At 43.2% G+C, this 12721-nt stretch overlaps 1 protein-coding gene across 7 annotated transcripts in view; it reads left to right on the top strand.

Annotated features, from left to right (window-relative positions):
- LOC118532114 (glutamate-rich protein 5) overlaps positions 1 to 12721 on the top strand; it is a 31827-nt gene that overhangs the window by 4637 nt on the left and 14469 nt on the right. For 4 of the 7 annotated variants that reach the window (XR_013447771.1, XR_013447768.1, XR_013447770.1 and 1 more), the window contains one exon: positions 460 to 624. Coding sequence is in view for 2 of the 7 variants with exons in the window: in XM_078072190.1 (XP_077928316.1) it covers positions 3563 to 3620 (58 nt within the window). In the remaining 5 variants the exon portion in view is untranslated. Of the gene's footprint in view, positions 1 to 459; positions 625 to 1093; positions 2071 to 3028; positions 3621 to 12721 lie in introns of those variants that run through there. The other 3 variants (XM_078072190.1, XM_036086506.2, XR_004915567.2) reach the window with 2 other exon arrangements.

Genomic DNA, 12721 nt, shown 5'->3' with positions numbered 1-12721 from the left:
GCCATAACTGAGTGTTTAATGTGCCCCTCCATCATCCTGTAGGTTTAGCTTCTGGATGTGGAGGTAGATGAAAAGACCAGTAGATCACATAGAAATTCACCTATTACTTTACTTGTCTCATAGTAAAGTGAGTTATTTGATAAGATACAATACTGAATGTAGTGTCTTGGTGTGTAATGTCTTGAGGATATTATCCTGATGTGCAGGAAAATCAAATCGAATCCAATGTCTATTAAAATAAAAAATGCCAAAGAGGTTCAATCACTCTGTTTCCAAAGAGGTCTTATCACTCGTTCACGAAGTGGCTGATAGGCCCCTTAAGGTATAGGTACCATTTCGGAGGCTTATAGTTGGTCACTCTTTAGTGCTACTGGCAAACTGGGCCCTCAGCCAGGTAAACCATGTTAAGTGGAGGAACATGCAGTTGAGCTCACGTATGTCTTCTTTCTCTGTTCTTAGAGCCAACCTATTCCTGAGCCCGTTGAGCAAGCATTGAGGTGGCTCATGTAAAAGACTAACATCCACAGGACAACGGATTATTATTGTTCACCTGATTATAAAATGCTTCTTCTGAAGAAAATGGAAGAGACCATGGCTTGGCTGACAAATTATTTCCAAGGAAAAGTAAGATACCCCAGTCAACTCCTAAAAAATAGTTGATGGGGAAAAGTGGGTACTTAACTAAGGGCCCAGTAAGCCCTGGTTTAGCATGAAAGCATTAGGATTCAGAGAATTTCAAGTTAGTGTTTATATTTAACTAATCTGTGAGTTATTGCATCTCTTTTGAGGAAGAATGGAATTTTGAAAAACTTTCACTAGCTAAATCAAATTAAATGTGACTTTAAAAAAAGAGCATCTTCTGAAGTGGGAGCCTGCTGTGGACTGACTTGTGGCCCCTCCCTCCCCCACTCATATGTTGAAGCCCTTACCCCAATGTGATTCAGTGGGGAGGTAGGGTTGAGGAGGTAGTTAGGGTTAAATGAGGTCATAAGGGTGAGGCCCTAATCTGTTAGGACTGTGGCCTTGTAAGAAGAGGAAGTCTCAGGGGTGCCTGGGTGGCTCCGTTGGTTGAGCATCTGACTCTTGGTTGCAGCTCAGATCATGATCTCTCTCATGGGTCATGGGATCAAGCCCCGCATCGAGCCCCACACTCAGCGGCAGAGTCTGCTTGAAGATTTTCTCCCCCTGCCCCTCCCCCACTCGCTCTCGCCCTCTGTGTCTCTAACATAAATAAATATATCTTAAAAAAAAGAAGAAGAAGAAGAGGAAGTCCCCCAACCCCCACCCCATGTGAGGACACAGTGAGAAGGCTGCCATCTGTGAGCCAGAAAGAGTTCTCACCAGAAACCAAATTGGCCAGTACCTTCATCTTAGACTTCCCAGGCTCCAGAACTATGAAAAATAAATATGTTATTTAAGCCACCCAGTTAATGGCATTTTTGTTACGGCAGCCCAACCTATGAAGGCCTTTTGATAGCATTTATATAAGACATAAATATTCCCCAAATTGTGGCCTATTCTGAAAGGTCCATCCACGTACCTCTCCCCCTAAACTTCCTTGCGCTAATCCTGTAATTTTGCTCAGGGACTTGGAATCCAGCCAAATCCTTAGTTAGCCACTTTCAAAGTACTTCTCTTTCCTTGGGGCACAGTAACCCTGATTAGAAGGCTAGGAGGAGAGTTATAGTACGTATTTGTAATGTTATAAAGTGTACTTCCTCAAAGATACCCAGTCTCCTCTTCATTCAAAGGGATTTGTGAATTGATTGCTGGGCAGCCCAGGCTTTGTCAGGCCTACACTGCAGGAGGGAGAGGAAGAGGGGAAAAAGAGAAGAGAAGGGATAGGAAGGGGAGGAGAAGTGAGGTAGAGAAGGGAGGGAGGGAGACCTCTAAACACACTGTAAAGACCATAGCTGTGTACCCCCATGACCCATAGAGGGAAATATGTCAAATTTTAGACAATTTGAGCATCCAAATTAATAATGATGTGTTAGGATCTGAATTGTGCCCCCCTCATTCATATGTTGAAGTCCTAAACCGCTATAGTTTGTAATATGGCTGTTTTGGAGACAGGGCCTTTAAAGAGGTAATTAAGGTAAAATGAGGTCATGTGAGTGGGCCTTAATCCAATATGACTGGTGTCCTTGTAAGAAGAGGAGATTAGGACATAGATACTTATACTGTGGGAAGACCATGTGAAGATATATGGTGAACACTGCCATCCCAACCAAGGAAAGGCCTTCAAAAGAAACCAACCCTACTGACACCTTGTTCTCCTACTTCTAGTCTCAGAACTATGAGGAAATAAGTTTTTGTTGTTTAAGTCAACCCATCTGTGGTACTTTGTTATCGCAGCTCTAAAAAACTAACACAAATAGTAACATGACCCATTGAATAATGTAAGAATTCATGAGTATTTACTGCTGTAAATAAATGAATAATAAATGGAGGAAAAGGGAAAGTGCTCCCTTACTGTAGAATGCCAACTAATAAATGTAGAAGGAATAATGTAATTAGAAAACCACTATTTGATAACCATCATAGTAATAATTGATCCCAGCAAGAATATTAATGTAGGCTAACAGCAGATAAAAGTTTGATGAGATATAGAATGTTAGTCTCAAAGTCTCTCACCATAAATTACAAGGAGTAAAATAGTAACTTTTTGGTGGCAAACTTGGCAGACACTACCTTAACTAACTGATCAAAGTTAACATCACCCAAGTAGAGAAACTGACATCATGTGCTCTTGATGGGAAGTCACAGACAACATAACATCTTGTATTCCAGCCAAAACTGCATTGCCTGAAAACAATTATAAGGAAAAACCAGACAAACCCAAATTGAGAAATATTCTACAAAATAAATGGGCTATTCTCTTAAAAAAAGGTCAAGGTCATGAAATACAAAGACTGGGGGAACTACTTAAGATTAAAGCAAACTAAAGAGAGGCACAACAATTAAATGTAATGTGTGGTCCTGGATTGGAGAATTGACCAAACTTGAATACGAGGTGGATTAAATAGTATATCAACAGCAAACTTCCTCGTGGTAACAGTACTGACGTTATGTAAGAATAAGACTGCCATCCAAAGCTAGTCTACCAATCAATAGCCACTGGCCACAATCGCCTCCTCCCCTCCCCAGCTATTTAGTGATGATTCGGATGAGCCCTCCCAGCCCTTCGCCCTCTCCGGGATAGCGTCCCTATCCCTGCTACTGAAGCCTTTTCCCCTCTCCTCCTTGACTGCACTCCCCACCTTCTGCCCACCTGGCTCCCTGTCCCTGTCCTCTCCTGCTTCCTCGCTCTGGCGAGGTCCCTCCCTTACCCTCCCGGCCCCTTCCACCTCTGCACTGCAGCCTTCCTTCTCCAGGTGCGCACCGCCTCCGCGGAGCTCCGCTGTGCGCTTGCGCTCCGCACCCGCGGGAGCCGGGCCGGCAGAGTTGGAGGAGCGGCGGCGGCGCCGGGGCGGTTTGCGCGGGATCGGAGCTCCGGGCCGACGCCCGCGCCGGGTTGGGACAGGTGGCTGCGCTGGTCCACAAGGCCGCCTTTCTGTCCGCGATGGGCTGCTCCAGCAGCGCCCTCAACAAGGCCGGCGACAGCAGCAAGCTCCGCAGCGGTGAGCAGGGGACCCGGCCCCAACCCCGCCGGGGCCTCGGGATTCGGGTCGGCTTGCTCCCCGAGGGTCCGAAAGGTGCGACTTGTGTCCGCCCCGCCCGGCAGGGGGCGGGCTGCTCGCTGAGGACGGGAGTGCACCCTGAGCGCAGCGCGACTCCCTCCGGAAACCCGGAGCGCGGCTGCTGCAGCCGCGGTGTGGAGGTCCCGGTGCGCCCCGCCGCGCACGCTGCCCGACGCGGGAGGCCAAGGGCCGGGACCGGGGTTACCCTACTCGCCGGGCGATCGGGGAGGTGGGGTTAAATCCCTACCGCGGTTGGCCGCGGGTTCCCTTAAACAGATAAGTATTTTCCTGCCCTTACAAGAGGTGCTCTTTCATCTCCTCAAAGTACGGAACTTTCAGATTATATAAAGCTGCAAATTCCCTGGGAACCATTGGTTTCTGGTCGTAAGGAGAGACGTGGTACCCATTTTTCTATCGAGAGCTTGCCTTCTCTTCCGCGTTTCAGCATTAGAGATGGTTAAGGATGCGCAGAGTACAGGTGAACATTCATTCCATCAAGTAGGTTCCTGCACTTTTGAAGAGGTCAGATACACTTTCCCCTATCCTTGGCTTCGGTTTTTCTTGACAAATATCCGTGCGATAAAAACTGGTCATAACAAGTATATTTTGAACGTCTATTATGTGATAGCCAGGTGCCTGGCTAGATGCTGGAGATACAATTGACCCTACTTTTGGGGGTTAGGGATCGAAGAGATAGGTAATAAACACTTTAAATGATTAAGATAAGTTTCTGACAGTAAGAAGTGCTGTGAAAAAGAGAGCAGATTAATGAACTGGAGAATGACTGGGTTTTATGTGCACTTCTTAGATTTCGAATGGCTAACATTTTAGACCAAGTTTCGAAGGTTAAGCAAATTTCTTCAAGTTAGTTTGCATCATATTCAAGACTAACTCTAGGGGAAATTTTATTTTGCAGTTAATTCCTTTTCAGAGGTCTTCTTTTAGTACCTTGTGTTATTCCAATAACAGAAATGTCTTCCTTTCTGATTTTGTAGTAGAGAGCACAGGGTTATCGTGAATGCTGTTTCAAAGTTCACACACTGTGTCCTAGTCAGAGGTATGTTGTGTTGCAGTCATTTTCGTGGTGTATGATAAATTTATTTCTAATTTCAGTAGATAACAGAAAGCAGTAAAAAGTTTGGAAATAGGCAAAGTCATTAAAACCATATATAAAAGTGATTCCAAACCCTTTGTCACTGAAAACAATGTGAAGTGATGGAAAAATCCATTCCTAATGTGCAATACTTGCTAACCTCTCTCCTAAAGAAACAAAAGCCTCTGTACCCCAAACATGCTCTCAAGAAGCCAGTGCAAAATAATAATAATAATAATAAATTTAAAAAATTTTTAAAGAGGCTAGTACAAGGAGCAATTTCTTTGATGTTTCATTTTATGAAATCAGGTAGATTTTGCATTCTGTTCCATGATAAATTCTTGTTGGTTTCAATATGAAAAGCTGAGGAAAGTTGATGCTTCAGGAAGATACACCATATTTTGGTTTCTCTTATCCCCTTCTGTGACCCCAGATATCCTAGGATTTGCATACTGATTTAAGAAGCAGAGCACTAGGGGCGCTTGGATGGCTCAGTGGGTGAAGCCTCTGGCTTTGGTTTTGGCTCAGGTCGTGATCTCACGGTCGTGATCTCATGGTCGTGATCTCATGGGTTGTGAGATGGAGCCCCATCTTGAGCCCGGCCTCAGGCTCCACACTCGCCAGGAGTGTGCTTGAAGAGGCTCACCCTCTGCTCCTGCCCCCATGCGTGCGCTGTCTTGTGCCCTCTCTTTCTCTCTCTCGCTCAAATAAATAAATAAATGGGGGTGCCTGGGTGGCTCAGTTAGTTAAGCCACAGACTCTTGATTTCTGCTCAGGTCATGATCTCAGGGTCCTGGGATCACCAGTGTGGGCCTCTGCACTCAGTGGGGAGTCTGCTTCAGGATTCTCTCTCCCTCTCCCTCTCCCCCTCCTCCCGCTTGCTCATTCTCTCTCTCTCTCTCTAAAAATAAATAAATAAGTCTTTTAAAAATCCATAAATAAATCTTTTTTTTAAAAAGCAGAGCACTAAATCATCATTATAGATTTTTTTATTTTTTAAAGATTTTATTTATTTATTGGAGGGAGAGAGAGCGCGGGTGAGCGTGTGCGTGCGAGCGGGTGAAGGAGCAGAGAGAGAGAGGGATAAGCAGACTCCATGCTGAGCGTGGAGGCAGGGCTTGATCCCAGGACCCTGAGATTATGACTTGAGCTGAAATCAAGAGGTAGGAGTTCAACCAACTGAACCACCCAGACACCCCTCATTATAGAATTTTTTTAACTGATAAAAACATGACTCTGGGGAATGTTACTCTTAGGGAAGGACAAAAGTACCTAATAGATGGACTAGGTTTTTAATCCTCTCAAAAAATAATGAATAACCTTGTTTTAAAAACAATTTGTCACCAGTATTAATAACCATCAACAGAAGTCACACCCTTTCATTTTTTATTCTTGCTTTCCTCATTGTTCTAAGTTTTCCCGGATGTTGTTCTGAAAGAAATGTTAAAATGCCTGACAACCAGGTTTAGAGTGTAGAAAATTAATACGCTGCATAAATTGCTCAATGCACATATCGAATCAGTCAACAGGTGTGTTTTGCTTCTGATCCCCAATCACAATACTCTCTTGTAATTGGATACTATTGTATGTTCATCAGCATTTCAACTCCATGATCTTGGAGGCTCAATAAATAATTCATTCCTGTTTCTGCAGCTCAGAACTTCTTTAAATCCTATATACAATCCCAAGTCTGTGTGTATGAGCTTTCAGATTAAAAAAAAAATCCAAGTTTATTTAAGTATCCCGTACGCGCCTTTACTTACTGTACCGCTGGTGCCTAACGATACTTCACGTAATCTTTATGACAGTCCTATGACTAAGTGCTACAAGTCTCTCCATTCCACAGATAAGGAGCCCTGGGACCTTGGGCAAATTATTTACTCTTCAGAGTCAGAGCTAGGCTTTGAATTCAGGTACTCTGATTCCAGAGCTTGACCTGTTTCTCCTTAAACCATCTTGTGATAACTAGATTTAAATCTGTTTTTGCCTCAGATCACTCTGGATCCCTATTAGAGATGTGGTCATCCACTATGCAAACAACAAAAGAAATCTAATAGAGTATAATATAGTATTATAATTCAATAAGTTTAATAATGTAATTATAATAGTTTTATCATAATCCCTAAATAAGATCTATAGTAATAAATAAGATACAGTTGTGACTTATGTAATATATAAATTTATTATATATTAATATATAATATACATATTTTAATAAGTATTTATCCCTAAATGAGTCAGTAAAATATGAACTCTATATTTACTTCCAAATATAAACTAGGGATATTTAGAAGACATTTATTTAACCCTAGAGATATTTTAAGCAGAGTACATAGATATAGAGAAACTTCCAGTGCCCACCCATAGAGATACAGATAATCTTCATATCATACCAGACATTTTTTAAATTCACAATATCAACCTTAAAACTGCATGGGTTGATGCTAAAATACGTGAACTAGCCTGTAGACTGGATTTGCATTGACAGTTCTGCCTACCTGAATTTTCTGTAACTGGCTTAAGAACTATTATGCATGATGCTATATTAGCTTACAAGCAAAATAATCATTAAATAATGGGCTGGGCTAGATTACCTCTGAGATCTCTTATAGCTCTAAAATCCTGTACCATTAAAATACGAAGGTACTTATTTTCTGGGCTTCAATTTAAATCAGATAGCAGCTATTTGGTTAGGTAGCTGTTAGGCTGAATAGGAAAATCCATTCTACTGATCACGTGGCTATGTTTGCTCTGACCTATCAGACACTGAATCCCACTGAGCTTCTTTCCCTCACCTCCGACGACTGACTAGGGAAAGAGGCGTGGGGGACCAGGACACAGGTGGATAGTCAAATAACTATCCAAGGCTATCAAAGTGTAGAACAGGGCCTGCTACATGGTAGTCACACATAGATTTTTACTGAATGCCCTAAAACGTGAGAGGAAAGAGGCTTTTCTTTCCAAAAGGACAATTAGACAGATTGAGTGGACCTTCTTGTATTTGTGGAATCAAGTTCTAAATATTGGGGCCATCTTCTGTTCAAAATTTCTGTTCTCCTCAGCACCCCGAGGATCTGGTGGAATTGGAACACAAAGGTTTTGTTGATTTTACGGACTTTAACGGACCCATGGGTCTGTAGGTCTTTGTACCTGAACCTTCCTTCCTGTGCCACCAGCCTTCTGTGTACATGTATGATTCTTGCTCTGCTCTTTCCTAATATAAATGCCATCTGTTTCTGGCAGACTTCTTCCTGAGGTCTTACAGCTTAAGCACTAGCATGGACAAAGTAAATAGATGGTAATTATTGACAAATTCATTGCTAGGTTAATAGGTACATTTCCACTGATAGCTATAATCATTTGTTTATTCTACCCTCAACTCTCCACTAGCTGCTTGGAGTCCATGTTACCTAGGCAATAGGATGAGGCTTGAATTTCACGCTCTTATGTGAATTGTTCTTTGTACTGTGGAGATACCTTCAGCCTTCAGCCCATATTTTCACACAGTGACATTTCAGTCCTAAGTAGACAACATTTTTTCTTTGTAATTGAAGAATAAACATCATCAACATTAAAATTCATTTTAGTAGGCTTGCATGCAGATATTATATATATAAATGGGATTTCTTCCTTTAAAATGCTAGAAGTCTGGACCAAGTCTTGTATGTGTCCCCTCTAGAGCCTGGCACACAGAGCTTGGCAAGTCTTTGTGGTAGGGTGGTATTACATACAGCTAATTAAAATGGAATATATGAAACGCATACGTGGTTCAAAAATTTGAAAACATTTGAAAAATGCATGCTGTGAAAAGTATATCTCCTGCCCTATTCCCACCATCTGCTTAGTTCCAGTCATACCCATGGGTAAATACTTTTATTAGGTGGGGGTTTTTTGGTATATTCTTCCGAAATGTGTTTATACATTGCAAATATTTTTCCCTCTCCCATCTTCATTATACAATGTAATTTTTTAAAGATTTTATTTATTTATTTGTCAGAGAGCAAGAGAGCAAGCGAGAAAGAGCACAAGCAGGGGGAGTGGCAGGCAGAGGGAGAAGCAGGCTCCCCTGTGAGCAAGGAGCCCGACTCGGGGCTCAATTCCAGGACCCTGGGATCATGACCTGAGCCGAAGGCAGACGCTTAAGGACTGAGCCACCCAGGTGTCCCTATTTTTCACCTTGTTTTTTTTCACCTAACAAGATGGAGATCTTTCTATATTGATATATAGAGAATGTCTTTCTCCTTTTTTACCCTTGCTTAATAATCCATTGTGTGATTTGTTTAACCAGTCCCCTATTGATGGACATTTGGTTTGTTTCCAATCTTTCTTTTCCTGTTGCAAACAAGGCTGCATCAAATTCCTTTATATATACATCATTTCAAATGTGTGCTAGTGTAACTGTAGAACCATTTCCCAGGAGTGGCATTACTAGGCCAAAGGGTATGTGCGTTTATGATTTTGATGGATAACTGCCTAAATGCCTTCCTTAAGACTTGTACCAATTTATTCTCTCATCAACAATACAGTAAGTTTTTTTTATGAAATTGAAGGATTTTTGAGATTAGTGCAGCCACATCAAAACATGGGCTTGGAGGAGAGGGCAGGAGACAGGTAGGAGCTCCCACTTGGTTCCAGGTACTTTCATCACTTACATACAACACTCAGTGCTCATCCCAACAACTGCCCTCCTCAATACCCATCACCTGTTTAACCCATCCCCCCCACATCCCCTCCAGTAATCATCAGTATCAGCAAATACAGCTAGGAAACTGCAGCTTAGCGAGGAGAAATAGCTTGCCCGAGATCTCAGAGCTAGCAAGTGATGGGGCTGCAGCCTAGTACGTGTGACTCAGAAGCCCCTGCTCTTCTCACAGTCCAGTTCCATCTGGTGTCCAGCCACACTTCTGCCATAACTCGTTGTATGGCCTAACCTGTAGGAAGAACACAATCCATATCTATTCAGTGGGTGCATGGGTGGATGGCTGGATTGACAGAGATGCGGATTCAAGGAGATGAGGGTACTACTTAGAAAAGCCAAGGGAGAGTAGGAACCAGGACCCAGGGAATAACAAACTTGGAAGGCAACACTGGCTGAGGTGGGCTTGGGAAGAGAGTAGGTTGTGAAGAGGGTCTCCTAATCAGGTAGGAAAATGTCAACACAGCCAAACAAAGCTTCATTGTGTTCTTTTAAATCATGCGCCCGTAAGGTTGCCACATGTCTCAGCTACTGTGCACAGTTTCACTTCTGTGTTAATGTTTTACAACACTGGGTTTAAAATAAAAACCTAACACTTGTGGGGGGTTACTGCAAGGCTCACCAAAACTGATAAAGAATGTCAAACTTGGCCAGGCTTCAACACCTGGTGTGTTTAAGGGTATATAGTTCTAGGTAATTTTTTGTTTTTAAGCAAAATACCAGAATATAGTTCTCCAAGTGAGTGTTAATGTCTGGAAAGTATCAAAATGTCCTCAGAAGCTTCTTTACATTCCCAGGGATGTTGCTGTTGTTCACGTTCCTTGATCCCCTCCTTGGGAGTTGCCATCTGGCTCTAGAGTTCATTCTTTTGTATATATTCAAGGGTATCAGAGGTTTGCCCTTTAAGGATGAAGACTGAAAAAAAAAAAAACCCACATTTTAAAAAAAGATTTATTTACTTGAGAGAGAAGGAGAGTGAGTGAGAGCATGAGCAGGGGGAGGGGCAGAGGAGAGAAATCCTCAAGCAGACTCCCTGCTGAGCACGGAGCCCCGTGCTGGGCTTGATCCCAGGACCTGGAGATCATGATCTGAGCCAAAATCAAGGGCCGGACGCTCAACCGACTGAGCCACCCAGGTGCCCCACATTGTTTTTAATGGCTAAACATCTATGGGAATTGCTTTATGAAGGTGGACAAAATAGGCCCGGTGATGCTAGTATGCTCAGAAACAAGGGGTGGTCATTGGAAATAGGCAAGGAAAAGAAAGGGCAGCCTGTGTCGTAGGGGCAAGTTCAGCTGACATCACTTTCTTCCCCATGGAAGGGCCCAAGGGGCTGTGGGTCCCCAGGATAACTGGGCTGGGCTGCAGTGACTGGGTGGCTAGAGTCCCACACTAGGAAGGATGACCTCTTTTCTCAGACTACATACTCAGCAGTCTCTTTGGCTGCTCCTCTAGCCTGGCTTCTCTAATAAGACAAAAGACCTCAAGACACGATACCATGTTCTTTATTCATACTGAACACTTCTTGATATTCCAGTATGTATGGCCCTGAACACTTGCTTTAAGATGAGCACATCATATTAGGCTAGATTAGATAAGTGAATTGTCCAAATGCACATTAAATAGGAAAGTCAAGATGCAAGAAGATCGAGAAACATCCATAGACAGCAAAATGACATCCCTGCCCTCTCTATCTACTTTAGGGTCACCAAAAGTCACATTTCATTTACAAACAATGTACTCTATAGCCATGACAGTAGAGTTCAAAGTGGGCATCAAAATAGCACCAATTAACATCATCTAAGATAGATATAAAATGAACTTGACCTCATAAGCCAAAGATTGAAATGACTCATGATCAAGAGGCTGCTCACCAAGCCTTCTGTGTGACCTGAGATCCTAGCCTTTCCTGGCTTCTTTGCAGCTGTTCCAGATGCCTCTCCTCCAGCACCCACCCCCCGTGCTTCCCAGGCCCCTCTCTTTCAGTGATTGACCTGCCTCCTCTCCATTAAAAGAAAGGTCCTTGGGATCTACTTCTTTGAATGCACCATCAAACCAAGTTTTTGTTTGTTTTTGTTTGTTTGTTTGTTTTGTCTATCAATTGTCTGCCTTCTTCCCAGCATTTTCCCATTTGGGGACAATACTTCCTCAAGCCCGTAATATATTTGTCCTTACATTCAGTGAAAAGGACCTTCCTGCCTTATTCAGAGGCTTGCCTTTAAAACATCCTCCTAAAGGGTCGCTGCAGGATGAAAACATTCCACACTTTGCAGACTGCCCTGATTGATCTGTCCTTATTATCTTCTCAGCCTTGCCCAGCTAATGCTCCTCTAGCCTATTTATGGTGACAGAAACATATCTATCTGTTCCTATGTTGTCTGTATCAGAGTGTCCCAGCCTGTGAGGATGGGTTTTAGCATGCCAGCATTTCTCCCAGCCTTTAGGGCAGCTGGGCAGGGTCTGGACAGCGTGAGCCCTCCAGGTGCAGCTTCCTCCTTCTGCCCCAGTGTGCCGCACAAACATCCTATTCTATATGAGCCATGACATTAAAGAGATCAGGAAGCACTGGGATGTGCATTCCAACTGCTCTGTCATTTTCACTGGCCGTGGTTCTTCTTACTGGAGAGGACAGCTGCCTTCAGCCACCCCAGCAAGGACCTCTGTTGAAATGTCCTCCCCAAACCATTCTTGCTGTCGTTGATAATGATAAGGAACTCTTTTTTTTCTTTAGTTGATTCTTTGGGAGGGCCTTATTCTTACCGTTTCCATTTTTCCTAAGACTGAGAGGAACCACATAGTTTCTTTTCCTTTGTTTGCACCAGAGTAGTAGCCTCTATAGGCTAGATGGTTATGAGAGGCTCCGATTACCCATATACTTTGAACTAGTGTGTGTGTGTGTGTGTGTGTGTGTGTGTGTAAATTTCAACATACTGGGAGGCAGTATAGGTTGCTGATTAAGAATATGCGTCTGACTGGGGAGGGTATGTGCTCTGGTAAGCGCTGTGAATTGTGCAAGACTGTTGAATCTCAGATCTGTACCTCTGAAACAAATAATGCAATATATGTTAAGAAAGAAAAAAAGAAGAAGAATGTAGCAGGAGGGGAAGAATGAAGGGGGGGAAATCGGAGGGGGAGAAGAACCATGAGAGACGATGGACTCTGAAAAACAAACTGAGGGTTCTAGAGGGGGAGGGTTAGCCTGGTGATGGGTATTGAGGAGGGCACGTTCTGCATGGAGCACTGGGTGTTATG

This window comes from Halichoerus grypus, chromosome 5, assembly GCF_964656455.1.
Source record: "Halichoerus grypus chromosome 5, mHalGry1.hap1.1, whole genome shotgun sequence".
In the NCBI taxonomy this organism is placed as follows: domain Eukaryota; kingdom Metazoa; phylum Chordata; class Mammalia; order Carnivora; family Phocidae; genus Halichoerus; species Halichoerus grypus.
This window is presented reverse-complemented; position numbering and strand designations above follow the sequence as displayed.